General features: G+C 48.7%; 1 protein-coding gene across 1 annotated transcript in view; it reads right to left on the bottom strand.

Annotated features, from left to right (window-relative positions):
* LOC119458904 (two pore potassium channel protein sup-9) overlaps positions 1 to 17436 on the bottom strand; it is a 30545-nt gene that overhangs the window by 7387 nt on the left and 5722 nt on the right. The window contains exon 2 of the mRNA XM_037720763.2: positions 7095 to 7770. Within this exon, the coding sequence (XP_037576691.1) occupies positions 7095 to 7770 (676 nt within the window). The remainder of the gene's footprint in view (positions 1 to 7094; positions 7771 to 17436) is intronic.

Genomic DNA, 17436 nt, shown 5'->3' with positions numbered 1-17436 from the left:
TTTCTTTTCTATTTGTCTGTGCATTGTAAAACAATGTTCTTGTATACATGTTGACTGTGATCAGCGTTCTAAGTCTTTGTTATCTACGAACGACGTTCGTTCTCCGAGACAGCTGTACTGCCATGTAATAGGGAATCGGGACCTCTGTAAAATCGCTGCTGCGACTTTTGGTCCCGTTCCCTCCTTTTTGACAAAGGAAAAATAAAATGGAATGGAATGTTATATTGCCTCGTCTGTGTGTTGCTTTAGCATGCGAATGAGACGGTGAACGTGTACCATATAGATTAAGAATGATAAAAATGGCCGGGCTTGCAATTATCTAAGCTTGAATGTAGCTCCACCAAAGGAGACGCAGTTCTGCAAAAAAGAGAACCGCGTGCTACGAGCTGGTTTCGGAAGCATGCTGTGTAGCGTATCGCCCGCGAATCAGGCACACAAATCGCCTTTGTGAACTAAGATAGGACACGAACGGTTCGACACGGCTAAGATATGTCTTTGTCAGGTTTTGTTTTATGTTGTACTTCGCAAGAAATTAGTCTTTTCTGCTGCAGAGTGTGGAGATGCTGCCTCCACGCTTGCAAAAGTATTTCCGAGGGAGTGGAGACATTTATGTTCAAGGCTTAAAGTTCGGGGCACCGCTATTTATGAGCACTTCCATCTATATGCGTATACTGGTTAATATACTGATCAGTAGATTGTCCCCAAGAAAACCACAAGAAAAGAAAAAGAAAAAAAAATACAGAAAACTAGTTCGGTATTTCGATTGGATCTCGTCTGCTGTGTGGGTAATCTTTCAGTTACGAGACAACGGAGACAGCTGCTTATATGCACGCAGCTGTCTGCACGCTACTATCCACGAACGCAACGATATATGCACGCAACTAACCATACCTATATCCTAACCCTGCAAAAACCGACTGCGTACACCGTAAAGCGCTGTAACTAACGCATACTAATCTGGTTAAAGATGTAGATTTACTGTCACGGGAAACGAGCCGTACACACTGTTCCTTCCGACGTGCGCTAAACCCACCCGCACTAACCGATTAGGACGCCACATTTAATCGCCCGATGGCGTTGCCGCACGAAGTCTCGACAAGAGCTGCAGCACGACCCGTCAGGGTGTGTAATCATCCGTACACGTGGTGAGTAGGCCTAACGTTAACAGACAGGAAGAGAGGACTCTGTGTGGATCAGAGAGCAAACGGGCACAACCGATATTCTAATTGACATTAAGAGAAAAAAATGGAGCTGGGCAGGAGATGTACTGTTTAGGATGGATAACCGGTGGAACATTAGAGTTACAGAATGGGTACCCAGGGAAGGGAAGCGCAGTCGAGGATGGCAGAAAACTAAGCGGGGTGATGAAGTTAGGAAATCTGCAGGCGCAAGTCGGGAATCGGCTAGCACAAGACGGGGTTAACATGGAGATCGCTGGGAGAGGCCTTCGTCCTGCACTGGACATAAATACAAGCTGATGAAGATGATGATGGCGGTGATGATAGTTAAGAGACACACGGGGACACAAGCGCTTGTGTCTACGTTCATTCAGTTTAAGTGTCGTGTTATAAGCTACATTTTTTTCCCCGCCGTGATTCCACACCAACTGCGGCTAAGCAATCTAGTGTTCTAGCCTCCTGAGACCCGGATACAGCTATGGGGCAATATCGCTTTTCAAGCTGGTATTTTTTTATTTTCTACTGGTATGTTACGAACGTGATAGACATTTTTGTTTTGTTTACCACGCCTAAATGCCAAAACCACGGGTAAATGATATACACCAGACATCAGTGCTCTGAGCGAAACATGCATTGCCACATCCCCACCGGTGGCTGGTCCGTATATATACAACCCTGCTGGATGAGGCAGCCGCAACATGCAAGCGATGGCCGCAACCGCAACATGGCAGCCGCAACATGCAACAGCCGCATTGCGATGGGTGCGAAATGCAAAAATACTTGTGTACCGTGCATTTGGTGCACGTTAAGGAAATTCCATGGCCAGTATAATCCGGAGTCCCCCACTATGGCGTGCCTCATAATCACACCGTGGTTTCGGCACATAAAACCCCAGAATTTAATTTAACTTAAATAATATATACCACGGCTGAATGCCAAAATTGTCATCTCCAGGTACGTGGAAGAACTAACCATCTCCTCGTGTTTTCTGTTGTAAACAAATTTGCATTCGTTGTCTAAACGCAGAGAGGAAGATGGAAACTACGTCGCTGCTGAGATGAGGATTTTCACGCAAACCGGAGGAATTCGAAACGCACTTCGAAGTTGCTTTCCTGTCGTCTGTTGCAACGCAGATGTCTAAATTAATTTAGTGTCAAATTTCTCTAAAGCGGACGACAAGAATATGAGCAAACCCCTTCCGCACAGTTCCACAAGCACCGGACCTAATGACTTCCCGAGTTAATTAAAAAAAAACTATTGGCGCCAACGTGCAACTTAAAGTACAATGGATGTTAGGAGGCGGCAGTTGGTACACGCACGAGCCAAACAAATGTTTCACGAACTACACTATATGCAACCCCTGCTTCGCCCATTTGGTGCATGTTCTGCCGTGTGTCCCGGCTAACGTTAGCCAAGCCAAGCTGTTCAGTTCTGTTTATTATTCGTTAATGCAATTACGTACAAGAAATGATATAAAGACAAGGGTCCCAAAGTCAAAGACTGCACCGGGACCTTTGATTATTTGTTATATAAAGAATAAAGCAGGAGAAAGAACCGGGAAACAATATATGGAACAACCAAAAAATAAACAATAAGCTGAATGAGGACACACATAAACAAACAGTTCAACGAAATAAAGAAGATTTAAAAACACGGCGCAAGCTACAAGTCTAAGACCTACGGTGTTCGATAGTCAGCGTTCTGACAGCCGATAACTGCAGTTCTTAATCGTATCTTGCACCGCGTTTTTTAAACGATGTTCTTTTTGTTTAAAAGCTTGGCTAACTTTAGCTGGGACACCCTATATATAAGCTTTTCTTTACAGCTGCACCAAACTTTTTAAATATTGTTTGTAGGAGATAGCACAATTTTAACCCTTGGGCTAAATTACTTAATGAGGCGGCCATTACTTCTACGTGAAATCAAAATGCTTAATTGAATAATGAACGTAATTACACTAACTACCTTTTCATTAATTACTTTATGGCACATATTTCAATGTACGGATTGTAGCTAGTGAGATTGCAAGGTATATCTGCTTGGAACGAATTTTGATGATGGCACTGGTTTCGAGATATGCGCTGTCAAACTTACGGTAAGAATGCACTGTTCCACTTTTTTTTAAAGAAAACGCTGTTTTATGCGCTGAAGCACGAAGGAACTGGAACGCCGCCAATTCACTTTGTCGGACCCCTTGAAAATTATTAGCTCGAAACTGGCGTAGTTCCGAGAATTTGTTCCAAGTGGCCTTCATAGTGAAAGAAGCGCCAAAATAACGGCAACACAACACAGAGAAGTACACAGGACAGGCGCTGAACTAACAACTGACTGGTTTATTGCAGACAGAAAAGAATAAACACAAACAGTCCGTCTGCGCGGGCGCCTTCAAGCTACTAGTATTTGCCACATCTGTCGTGGAGAGCGATTTCATAACCGTGCAGGTTGATTGAGCGGACGGAAATACAGTGTTGGTGCTTTTGTTTCCTAATGTGGAGAGCTTCAATAATGATTTCGTGTGGCCTTTTGGCTCACGTGCATGAAGACGACATGCGTTCTTTAAAAAAGAAAATTCACAGTCCATGACGATACTCCGTAATGCGAAATTTGAACGCAGCTTTATACGTGTTTTCGTATCGTCGTATATCTGATCAGCGGGTCAAGCGCGTCGGATTTTATGCGTGACTCGTCGACGATTCCAGTGTAATCGCTGGTGCCGCTTGGCTTCCAGAAAGTACCACACGATTCGCGGCGCGCATAAAATCAGATTACAAAACAATCGCAAACTATGACAATCGAAACAAGCGCGAACGAGACCGAACCAAGCAAACCACACAAGCGCGAGCGAGAGCTGACCCGTGCAGACGATAGGTACCAAACTAGCGGTCCGACTGAAACCAGATACGAGTACGCATCGAGCGGTCGGGCGGGTGCCGCATGAAACCAGTTTCCCGCGCGCACGTCACTGAAGGGGCCGCTCTGATTGGTCTCCGCCGTTCGCGACTCGCGCCTTTCATCTTTCGCTATTGCGCTCGTTCGCTCGGTTACGCCGCCGCCGACGTTCGCCGCAGGACGGGCCATTGAGCTGCGCCCTTAAAGAAAGAATTTACAGCTACACGAAGACAATGTGCGGACAGATGTGATGAAGCCTGCGTGACCTTTATAAATTATTCTTGCGCTGGCACAGGTAACAAATCGATTACGGTGGTTAATACACAGGTTATTCCGTGACTGCAGCCTCCGAGCTCGGTACTTTCCTGTCAGGATTTCTACGTCACGCGGATTACGCGCGTGCCGTTCGTGACGTGACTGTACCGGGAGCGAAGCGCTAAAGAAAGTAAACGAAAGCAACAGCAGACGAAATTAATTGCTTGGCGACGAGATACGACCCAAAGCGTGTTATTAAAAAATTAAATTAAATTCTGGGGTTCGTGCCAGAACGACTATGGCATTGTGAGGCACGCCGTAGAGTGGTAGGATACGGAATAATTTAGACCCCCCTGGGGGTTCTTGAACGTGCACCCAGGTGCCCGATACACGGGCACTTTTTTTTTTTTTGTATTTCGCCCCCTTTGAAATGCGGCCGCCGCGGCCGGGATTTGATACCGCGCCCTGGGGCTTAGTGGCGCAATGCAAAATCCACTGCGCCCCCACGGCGGTTTAACCCACAGGCGAGCAAACTTTTTTTTTTTTTAGAGTGTAGGTGCGTGTACTGTTGGAGGTGTGGCAAACTCTTCAAATTGATGTTAAATATTAGACGAGCAGTTAGTTATTCGCGCATTATGTAGTAGCCGGCACTCCGTCTTTCAATGTTTTTTTTTTTTTCTTAGAGTGTATACGTGCGTAAGCTTTGTGCTAGAAAGTAGAAGGACATGGTCCTTACCGGGGGCCCTCTTTTCTACGTGAATTGCACGCGCGCGGAGGAGTGTTTATCACGACCGCTTCGTTCCGAGTGCAAGCCCTAATTCCAAATCGGGCCGTCTTCGGTGAATGTAATAGCTTGGCAGGTTAGCCGATCCCGCACTTTTCAGTGCAGAGCATGCCCACCTCATATTCGAGGTTCTCAACGTTAATGATTCTCATACCTGTATATACTCGCATGTTACACGCTCAAACCCTATTTTCTTCCGCCAGCTCGCCGTCTAATATTAGTTCCACGTTAGACGCATCTTTTCGAGCCGCTTCTAATAATTAAAGACGACAACGATTAGCAGGACGCTCGGTGGGTTTCTGTTCGACCATCTTGGCTACCTTAAGCTGTAGTAAGCCTGCACATAATCATTTTTTTATGTTTTTCTGTATTTTTTGGCCTATTTGTCGCCCAGTCACAACATTTCTCACTTTCTTTTCCTTTCTTTCTTTTTTTGTGTATGAATTCAGAAATTTACATCCAATCGTGCAAACAACCACTGAGCACGTGAAGTAAGGGGGTGGGGGGGGGGAGGGGCTGACAAAGGGAGAACAAGAGACCATCCCTTCTGCGCACACACGGCATCAAAAAGTAGAAAGAAAGAAAGAGACAGAAAAGATAGAAACAAAGAAAGACGCGGCTTAATTGGCAAGCGAAAACCCAAGCTCGGGACTCCGGGTGCCCGAGCACCGCTTATCGCGGGGTCGCAGTCGCGTGGTCTTCTATAGCACGAAAGCGGCTCGCTCCCCGGTATCAACGCAAACGCGCGCGCGGTTGCGTGGCCACGTGGAGTTGCATGCAAGGCTTAACTGACCGAAGGACGCAGCCCGGTTCCGCACTTGCTGGAACACTGTGGCAACCCTGGGTGCATTAATTTATTCTGAGGATGTCCTTTGGCACCGTTCTTTAATGGGTTCGTTCGGCTATTTGCTCTCTGCATTGGAGCGTTCCCTCGTAGAGTTTGACTGCTAATTGCCATCGAGAAACTCACTTTGCGATTGAAGTGCATTAAATACGTAAAAGCTATTCAACGCGTGTGTGTCGCCAAATGTGAGAGAAAATTGCAAGGTAACGTTCACCACAGGTGAATTATGCTTGATATGCGAACGACATATTTATAAAAGGTTCTGCAAAGAGAGGAAAGGGCGCACTCTGACGTTAACTTAATTGAATTCGTTATTTCACTGTAAAGAGCATGATACTCGCTGCCCTCTAGAAAATTTGTCGTATCGAATTATGTGCGAGAAGACGGACACGCGTCCTTGTGCGAATTTTTAAGGCCAAGCTTAATTTGCGCGTCCAGATTTTGGCGTGGCTGCTGCTGGGTTTGGTCGATATGTCGGCGGTTATATATATATATTGCTACGAGGCGCTGCAGTATATTATATATATGTATATATAACCTCAGCATTTTATGAGATTACACGTTGCATAGTATCTCAGTAAACGCAACTGTACGCATCCCCGTTAGCCTTGTAGCATTTGATTAACAACGCGACTAAGGGTTCGCTTTCCATTGATTCCAACATGTGCGTTGGAATATCAATATATATTGATATAGGAATTTCACTAAGCAGCGCGACAAGCTTGAAAGCGCGCGGATCTATGTCGAGCAACTGAAGTCCCAACGGACTCGGAAGGCTACAATCAGAACGCCGCCGTATAACCAGGACCAGAGACGTAGCAGACGCCACGCGCTTAATTTTTCACGAGAACCAGCGGCGAACGAGACAGAGCACGCAAGATAGGGTGGCTGAACTGCCTATAAACGAGCTCTCCGTGAAGAACTCGGAAGGTTACTCTCCGAACTCTGCAACACAACTGCTGCAGGAGCGAGGACATGCGTAGCCGACGCAACCCCAGAAGTCGTCGCTCTTACCCAGCGGAAGCAGAAAGTGGCGCCGCCACACCGGAAGTCGTCGCTCTTAGGAAGCGACCAGCGGAAGCAGAAGGTGGTGGCGTAGCCACACCGGAAGTGGCGACCGGCGGAAGCAGAAGAGCGCCCTTACCTTGGTTGCTGCGTCTGCGGCGGCCTGGAAGACCCGTGCGCGTAGCACGTGCACGAGCACACCGACGTCACGTCGTCCGTGTCCGAGTGGTCCCCGCCGCCGTGGCCGGACACGACGCTGCCGTCAGCCGTGATGACGTCACCCTCGAGCCGCACGGCCTCCTGGGCCGCGCACTGGGCCTCGGCCTCGTCCCGCCGCTCGTCCTCGGTGTTCATGGTGAGGAAGCGGAGCACGAGCAAGTTCATGGCGGCAGACACCACCGAGAGGCCGAACAGGATGAACACCAGGCTGAAGGCCACGTACTCGGGCTTCTGCTTGAGTGCGCCCTCTTTCTGGAGCGCCACGTAGTCGCCGAATCCGATGGTGGTGAGCGTGATGAAGCAGTAGTAGAAGGAGTCGAAGTAGTCCCACCCTTCGTACGCCGAGAAGGCGGCGGCGCCCGTGGTCATCACCACGGTGCTCAGCACCGACACCAGGCACACGAGGTTGGTCTCCGAGACATCCGTGTTGCGCATGCGCAGGCAGCGCTTGCCGTGCTTGAGCAGGTAGCCGACGAACGTGTTGAGCCGCTCACCGATGCTCTGGAACATGACCAGGCCCAGGGGAATGCCCACCAGGGCGTAGAACATGCAGAAGGTCTTGCCGCCCCACGTGGCCGGGGTGGAGTGGCCGTACCCTGCGGAGAGGGAGGGAGGACGCTTGTGTAAGGTGCGTGCGAGAATTGATTTGATTCGTTGATTGATTCATGGAGTTTAACGCCGCAAGGCAACACGGTGTCCACTCCGGATTAATTTTGACCACCTCAGATTCTTTAACGCGCACCTAAATGTAGGTACACGCGAGCGCACTGTCCTAGAAATGCGGTCGGGACCCCCCAAAAATATGTCGCTCTTTTTTTTTTTGGCAACGTCAGAAGCAGCTCTGAATGGCTGCCAGTACAGTTATTAGAAGTTTCGGGGCTCGTACTGTCACTGGAGACTGCGCGTGCGCACGTGTATAATTAAGGAGCACGTACTATGCCACGTGACAGTGGCCCCTTTCTACTCCTAATATGTTCCACCGCATAACAAAGCTGTTGAGCGGCGAAGCTTACTTGAGGAGACCGGCCATTATACAACCCATATTAGACGTTTTCCTCACGCGCACTCTTCAACGCATGTCTCGATCTGAAGCGAAGTGAGCTAAGCCTACACTGCCTGCACACAAATGGATTGGATTTAAATCTGGCATCGGCTAGCTACTTAGCACATAATGACAATTACGATGCAGCTGGGCTGCATGACACGTTTTCTTTCTTTCTTTTTTTTTTTTTTTTTTTTTTTTGCTGTGGGGTTGGGGCATGTTTTCGGGAGATTTTGGTGCGTACTATCCGGAGGATTGTCGAAGTTCGGGAGTCTCCCGGACAAATCTGGAGAGTTGGCGGGTATGCTTTCTCCAACGCAGCTACCCTTTTTTCAGTTAGGCTACGATTCATCTTCTTGCAAATAATATAATTTAGTCTTTCATTCATTTGCATTTATTACGCGAAATGGGCTTTGAATATGTACTAGGGAAGCAAATTACGCCGAAAGCTTTGTTTGTTTCACTTAGGCGCTCAAACTGCAGCGAGTCTACGTTATTGTGACGTCACGGATTTCAATGTTTTTTTTTTCCCCGCTGTTCTCGCGCGCGCACACACACACAAAGTTCTCATAACTTACTATGTTGAATATTTGGTTGCTCTGGAATGCAATGGTATTCTTGTCTGTCGATAAATAAATAACTCAATAGTTATGAGCACACGCTGTCGAAGCATATGACAACACGGCTATCTTCGTCGTGGGAACTTTTGTTTGGCGTCGCAACCCCCCCCCTCCCCCCCCCCCCCCCCCCCCATTTTTTTTCTTGTGCTTTTTTTTTTCTACCCAGGCCTCAGCTCACAGTTTAACGATCGCTACTACACCTCGCAGTAAACTGGATTACAAAACTTGGACGACGCTTTATTAAGCTTCGCCTTTAAGAGTGGAACGCGATAGCTTTCAAAAATCCCTGGCTGCTTATCAGGCTTTTTTTCTCGTACATTCAAATTACAGTCCGACCCTATCACGTCTGTAGGTTGTGGTTAAGACGTACTTTACGATTTTTCTGACGGATTTTACTTGAGAACTTCAATTTTGTTCACTAACGCCTTGCGCCACGCAAAGGGCCTGCCCGGTCGGGATGGTTCGGAATGATTATTTCCGACAACGACGCCAGCGAGCCCATGCCGATATCAACGCTGACGCCGACACCGACGCCAACGCCAACGCCGACACAGACGCCGGATTTTTTGCGACACGGGGCCCTTAACGCTATCGCGTTAATAGGCAAAATTATGCCTCCCTTTGTCAAGCCTATATAGTGCAGGAGCTATAAAAAACATGATTGTAATTATCTTTGTTTCAAGCAAGGGGAAGGCTTAATTGCGGCAGCGAGTACCGAGGTCGAGAAACCCTGGCTTTACGCAGAGGAAATTAAAATACGGACAATAAAAGGGATATAACGAAGGCAGATATTGGGAGATAGATGGCGCGCGGAGGTTGGGTCACGGAAATTTATTCGGTAATTATTATTCAACCTTTATTATATTGTTAAGGTATAACAAGCGATCGACAAGCCCAGCTATGATCTTTATTTTATGCGCGCGTCGGCCACACGTAACTGTCGTGTACACAACCTTCGCTGAAAATAAGGCACGTGGCTTCCTTGCAGCCAAATAATTCAATGCGACTTTAATTATCTCCCGTAACAACACACACGCACGAAAGAGACCGAGAAAGAAAGTGCACCACTGCAAATAAACTGACCCGAAATTTGAAATAGCGAAGCCCAATTTGATAGGCAAGTTCATTTCCCGCGTCCATTAGAGCTTATGTACACCGCCTCGGTCTGGAGCCGTTCATTACCATGCGTCGGTCTGGGAGTTCGAGCCGCTTGCTTGCAAATGTACCGGCCTATATGCGCCCGTCTACGTTCGAAAGCAGCTTCTTCAAGCAACGCGTGCCGTTAAAGCCTGTCTCGAAACGACTTAGATTGCAGCGAATACATTATTCATGCCCGCGCGACGGTTCCGTTCGGAAACAGAATAACACGTGCGCCTCTGAAAACACGTAAAAAAAAATACCACCTAGAATACCGAACACTTCCCTCCTCGTCCGGAACTTCTCCAATTTATGTTGTGCGCAGCCACTGTCTCTCTCTCTCTCTCTCTCTCTCAAACACACACATTCTATCGTTGTTTTTAGTTTTCCACCAGAAAAAAACAAAAACAATCTACGTTTACTTCCTCGCGCATGGTGATGAAGACTTCAATCGTCTACGGCGTTCCGGATGGCCGTGGAGAGCCATTCGCACACGCGGCTCAATAAGGAGCGCGCGTGCAGCGTGATTGGCTCGTAAAGCTTGCCTGCAGCGGGACAGGGCGCGCACACTGGGGAAAAAGTGTGCTGCACCGCGGAAGCGAAAGCTTGTAAGTACCCGTGAAGGCGTCGTTCCGTGCACGTTAAACACCATACTAATAAGATACAAAATGAGTCAATAATGAACATGAAAAAGAGACAGAAAGAGAGAGAATAGAGAGATATAATCAACATTTTATCATCGATTCGTTTCAAACACCAGTACGTCGACCTTGTTTAGCTGCGGCACTTGGCTGACCCTTTCTTTCTTTAATATCAGTTTACTTCCAGACCAGGTGGCCACCCAATTATCAATTTCATCTATAGAATCGGATTGACCATCTGTGAGGTTGCGCCCTGGCCTCAGACGTGCTTGGCGAATCTCCAAGAATGCAGTCGGCTTCCTTCCCACGAGGTCGCCACGAGACCATAAACTATCGTACGCTTCTGATGTATAAAACCACCTGTATATGTGGGCATCCTGAACTCTTCGCTTAGATAACGGCAACAGGTGCAATGACACTTCGATTTGCATTTGGCTTAAAGTACTTAAACTTCGATTCAATGAAATCGATGGGACCCGATGGTTATTTTGTTAAGTCGGGAACTTCGTTTAATTGAAAATACCGTATTCGCACAAGTATCACGCGAGTTTATTCGTTTTTTTTTTTAAATTTCAGGCCTAAGAACGCGCTTCGCGTTATATTTTAGTTCACGACAGGAATATAACGCGTTTTTTTTTTCATTGTTTATATTTTCTGGCGCTTCAAACTGCGGTGAGCTAAACCACTTGGCAATACCGCAATCGCTACCGCTTGCGGATCCGTGTTCGAACAGTCGACCAGGCCTTTGCCTTGTTCAACTGTGCCGCGGGCACTTCATAAGTGCTGCCTGTCCAATAACATTGGTGGCATGGAGGACGACGCCGTTCTCGTCGACATGTGACCGACGTGAACGGTGACGACGAGCAAATGGTGCGTCCACTCGTCCTTCCACTTTATTTTGCGACAGCAGTTCGCAGTAACGATAAATAAAGTGCCCTGCGGGTATCCGATTCTATGCGTTGTTTCCTGCTTCGTTTCGGCATCAATTCGCGGTATAAGCGTAAGGATATATATTTTCTTTTTTCAGAGTCCGAAAGTTCCCTCTCACGTTATATTCGTGGTCGCGTTATTTTCGTTCAAATATGGTGCTTAAAATATTCATGCAAACAACATTATATTTAATCATGAGCAAAAAAAAAAAACAAAGATGTAACTAACTTTTTAGTGTGTCTTGTGTTCTTTTATGGCTGACCTTCTTAAAGGGCTCCTCACCAGGCCACGCAGCAAATTTTGGTTATATGCTGGAAGTTGTTAAGTGCCCTAGGAGCGTTCTACCGCAAGAATTTTTCAAATTGGTTCATAATTAGCCGAGATAAGCAATGTTTCAGTGCCGCGAACCCACAATTTCAGGAGGCGAGCGTCACCGCCAACATAGACACTCTCTCCACTTGTCCCCGTCTAGCGTCGGCAAGCGAAACTCCTTCCCCGTGCTCTCCCATACCGGAACTGGAGGATTGTGAGTCGCATAGGTCACGGGCCCCGCTTTCTTTCCCTTTTTTTTTCGCTTTATTGCTGCGCGGCGCAGTTCCGCTGACGGCAAAATCGCGCAGCGCACGATTTTGCGCGCTCTGCACGAGAACACCTGACTAGCGATATAAGTCAGTGCCACAATCGCGCGCTAGAACTTGGTAGAAAATACATAGTTTCGCTCTCTGTGCGCGCGCGCCTGTACGACATGGGAACAAGCAGACGAAATGGAAGTACATCTCTCTTGCTGCGGTAAGGAGCAAAACAAAAAGACGCAGACATTCGGTTTGTAGGTATATTATTGCGATATAAATTATATGGACACTCCAAGCGCATTTCTTCCGTCGCCATCGTCGTCGCCGTGAAGTTCCGTATAAAGTCCAACGGCGATAACATCGTCGCCGCGCGCTGTATGATGCACGTGAGAGTGAAAGCGCGCGTCCCTCGCGCGCTTTCACCGAGAGCGAACACACGGCGAAGAGCAAACGCGACGTCTTCCGTCGTGCGAAAGGCCGTGGGGGGATGGGAGGGAGGGAGGGAGGGGAGGCGACGTTTAGCTGCGGCACCAAATGCGTGTCTTGCGACCGGGCGCAAGGGGAACTGGCAACTCAATCTCCCACGCGAAAGGAGGAAAGCGGGAATGCAACGCGGGAGGGAGGGGGCGCGGCTTCTACTCTGCCAGAAAGTGCATACTTGTACTTCGCGCGGCTGAGGGCTGCCACGCGCACCGTATCTTGAAAGCGATCTCCACACGGCTATTACATTTGTATGCGCTGTGCTTTCGCCGCTCAGTTTCCGTTGAAGCGATAGACCGCACGAACCTTCGGTCGCTGCTGCCGCCGCGCTTGCCTACGCCAGCGTTTTGACAGTGGTTGTCTGCGGTGATCGAGTGTGATCTACTCATGTTTACGTGTGCGCGCTGACACCACGCTTGTTAATTCAGTTGGTACGCGAATGTGTCCAAGTTTATGCAGCCGATAAAACTACTATCCTTACTTCGTACAGCTCTCTACTAGTAAATTTGCTATCACAATTGATGCTTCGCCTTTTGGCCGAAACTGAGTCTTTTTTATTTCTCTAAACATTAATTCGTCTATTGAAGCAACAGATGAAACAAATAACTGCTGTTGCCTTGAATGATTCTCAATGTCACGTGTCACTGAAAGTGACGTCACAGCACGGCGATGTACGTAGCGCACTTGCGCGATTGACGTCGACTCTTCGGCTGAGAGCGCGCCGCGCGTGAGGAGAAGGGCAAACGGCATTTGGTTTAACAATTCAGCTCTTTCCGCGGCGCATAGCGATGTAATACTTAGCAGACACGATCGTTAGCGCGTATTCTATGCCCTGCGCTTGTCAGCTCAAAATAGCCAGACCTGGTGAGGGGCCCTTTAACAGGTCATTGGCATCCGTCAAGGATTAGCTCTTGTCATACGGCCGCGTGAGTGCGCATAACAAATGGGATGACAAAGCTAAATTTCTCACTAACGTCATCTTCTATCTTTATGGAGCCGCAAATCTCTGGTTCCAGAATCATGAATCCGATCTTTCCACCTGGACAGCATTTACGAATTGTTTCAAAGAAGTCTTCGGTTGGCCTGCTGTGCGAAAGCTTCGTGCGGAACAACGCTTGCGTGGTCGCGCTCAGTAACAGGGTGAAAAGTTCACCAGCTACATTGAACATGTCGTTGACCTTTGTCGGCGCATTAACCCCACTATGCCAGAAAGTGAAAAGATAAGGAATGTCATGAAATGAATAGAGGATGACGCCTTCCAGATGCTCTTGGCGAAAAATCCTCGCAGGGTTGACGAGGTAATCACCCTGTGCCAGAGATACGACGAGCTCCGCAAACAACGCCTCACTACGCGCCGAGCTGTCGCGCCGGCCGACACGGTTTCGGCCCTAAACGACAGTTTCAATGCTGCTCCCGCCCACTCCTCGCTCCTCGACCAAGTCAAACAATTCGTTCGAGAGGAAGTCGCGCTCCAACTGTCACTTCTGCCTACTACCCAGTCGTCTGAGTCTTTCTTGTCTCCGGAACTCCGACGGGTTATACACGAACAAGTCAGCGACGCACTATCTCTCGCTAATCAGCCACCTCAGCCGGTTCCGCTCACGTACGCTGCCGTCGTTGCCAGTCCAAGACCTCCGCCTGCAGTTCTGCACTACACGTCCACAAGTGGCTTCTACGCGTCGCGTTCTGCAGCTGCGAACTACATGCCCAGAAGCGGCTTCTGTGCGCCTCCGCAGCCCCTACACCCGGCTCAGCATTGTGCACCCCAGCTTGGGCCCCCTGTTCACAATCCGTGGCGTACCCGAGACAACCGGCCCATCTGCTTCGCGTGTGGTATTAATGGCCACGTGGCACGGTTTTGCCGCCGGCGGGGTTGGTACCCTCCTGATACTGCGAGACCACAAGGAAATGCACCTGACTCCCAGTCCCGCTATGGCACAACAGTTCCACACTTCGCAATTCCTCGTCTCCTGCTCCCCGAAGTTTCCACACTCGTCGGCCTCCATCTCCCCGTCGACGTTCACTGTCCCCCCCCCCCCCCCCCCTTATCCGCCGCCCTCCAGCTGTGGAGGAAACTAATAGCTTAATTGAAGTCTGTTTGTCAAGTTTTGTAGCGAACGAGCCAACAGTTCGGTCGATGAAGCCGTTGACGCCTGTACCCACCGGAAAGCTACATAAGACAGCTTGCTCCTATATCTGTTGAGGAGCGAGACAATCAACCTAATCTAGGCACCTCGCCAGAAAGACCACAGGGCATTGCCCTTTACTTATTCTTAATGAACGTTTTTTTTTCTCTCTCTATGTACGCACTACTATTTGGTATAGAAACTTTGCAGCCAAGGACGCTTTTGAATAATAATAAGAAAAAGAAAAAGCTTTGGCAAAATGTTATGCCTGGCGTTTTCGACGGACAATGCTCGTCATAAGTATACATTAAAGAGAGAGAAGAGAGAACAAATGAAAGGCAAGGAGGTTAACTAGGACTGAGCCCGGTTGGCTACCCCGCACTTGGGAAAAAAGGGAAAGGGGCGGAAGAGCATAGTAGGTCTCTAGCAACCTCGCGCCCACCTATGGATCCTCTCTGAAGGACTGCGATGGACCTGGGCTTCCCAGTTTGAGAAAAAAATCACAGCATATCCACGGGGTGAATGATGATGAGTGGGCGAAGCTCCGGAGGGAATCATCGGATCTCCCGCTTAAGGGGACGCTAGCACAAACGCGTTAGAAACGTGCAGTACTCTCTAGTAAGGGGGAGCGGCCACAGCGTCTTACGCAGCCATTTACACATGCCGGAACGTGCACCGCGTCTGCCGACGCCATCACATGACTGCTGAGAGAGTATACCCCCCGTATTCATAAACGCTCCTCGACTTGAACTTGACTTGCCACCGCTTTGGGCAGCGCGTTCGAAACGCGTTGAAGGTAAGGCGGAGAGGCCACAGCGTCTTACACCAGCTTCTTACACGGGCCGTAACGCGCTAGCACAAACGCGTTAGAAACGCGCTAGAAACGCGGCCTTTCGTTAATGTTGGGTATTTATTGCCATCGTGGTGCGTGTGTCCATGTCCGCTTCGTGGCGTAGTGGGCTAACGCCGCGCGCTCGGAAGCAAGGGGTCCCTGGTTCGATTCCGCGCTACGGACACAACTTCGGAATTTTTTGTACCCGCGCTCTTGCTCGGGGCGGTGCCGCCGCCTACGAGCAGAAAAGAGAAGTACTGCATTATGACACTAACGCGCACCGACAGTGAACGCTTCGGTGGTCTCAGCACTACGACGCCTCGATGCCAGCATTCGAAGGGACGCTGGCATCAAGAAGCACTACCAACGCCACCTAGGTGGCGTTCACCGTACTCAGCACAGCGGAGCGTGGCCTCCGCAATTAGCTCTGAAAATGTTTCTGAAGTTGATCGCGGATGCTGCAATTACGACGCGCTGTACGCGCTGATTTGACTCGGTGACGATTCAGTTACGTGCTTTGTCTTGCGCGTTGTATTAGTGTGTCAGTTACGTGCTTCGTCTTTCGCGCTGTGCTAGCGTGTGCAGCGTAGTGCAGCTTCCATATGCACGACGGTTGCTCATGGTCATCGACGTTGGTAGTCGTGATGGAGGAGACGTGCCACCAGGCGTCAGCGTGGGTGCATCAACGCCTAAGGGCGCTTTAGCCACAAAACACCAATAGACATTATATATCAATGTGCAATAAACATTACACTACTTCTGTGAAGACACGTTTCACTTTCGTGTTCTATACCGATTCCTATATAAGAGGGATCAACCACAATTTTTTTCTCATTTTTCTCAGACTGGTTACACACTACTACTACGACGACGGGGACGGAACGGGTGCCGCAATAAGGAGCTTCGCCCCTAAAAAACATTGTGCTGATGAAGGAACGGTCTATACTGCAACAACAACAGCACCAACAACAGCGACGACGATGAAGACGACAAAAATACGCAGTACGTATAAGCGCTGTTGAAACTGTAAACGGCAACGGCTCTTCCGCGCCCGATTGCTGACTGTCTCGATGAATCTCGCAGGTTCAACAGCGCTGCTCGGCTCAAACGACCATCAACACAATGCGCATCGAAAAGGATTCTTCGTCTCTCGACTGCAGTTCATGCTCGATTGTCGCCCCAACGTTCTTTGCTTTCCTTCTTCATTCATGTTTTTCCTTCCCTTTCTCTCCCCCCTCTTTCTCTATTGCCTCTTTTTTGCCAAGATTTGTAATTTTTCCAAATACCAGTGCCCGCGGTTAGCCTCACTAAGTAGAATTACGCTCTCTACTCTTTTTTTTTTACTTCTCTTTGTTCACTATTTATTCGTTATTAAGCGAAGAAATGACTGCTTCTTTCGAGAACGCTCGCTATATAGCTACCGACTGCGCGCTGACGCAGCAAAAGACCGTATCGCCAAAGCATTCGAGCACGCACGCCGCCATGCACACGACACGCACCAGTCAGCGAACGCTCAAATGCGCGCGTGCAAAAAAAAAAAAAAAAAAAAAACCGCACGTCCGCACACAAAATTAACGTTTACGCGCAAATAGACGTAAACGCGATCGCACACGAGCGCACGCCCCAAAAACACACAAACAACGCTAAAGGGCAGGGATTTGTAGAGAGGCAGGAAAAAAAAAAGGGTGGGGGGTCAGATGCGATCCACCGTGAATGCGATGCGGAAGACGTTGGCTCCGATCAATTTGCCAGAGTGACGACTCTTACGTCGTTTGTCGTTCTCCATGTAGGGACGATGTAATCAGCCCCGGTCGTCACGCTCGTGTTTGAGGATATATATATATATATATATATAAAGAGCCTCGCCGAGTGTTATATGCGC

The sequence above is a fragment of the Dermacentor silvarum genome, chromosome 7, assembly GCF_013339745.2.
Source record: "Dermacentor silvarum isolate Dsil-2018 chromosome 7, BIME_Dsil_1.4, whole genome shotgun sequence".
In the NCBI taxonomy this organism is placed as follows: Eukaryota; Metazoa; Arthropoda; class Arachnida; order Ixodida; family Ixodidae; genus Dermacentor; species Dermacentor silvarum.
The sequence above is the reverse complement of the archived record's forward strand: the minus strand, read 5'-3'. Positions and strand labels throughout refer to the sequence as shown.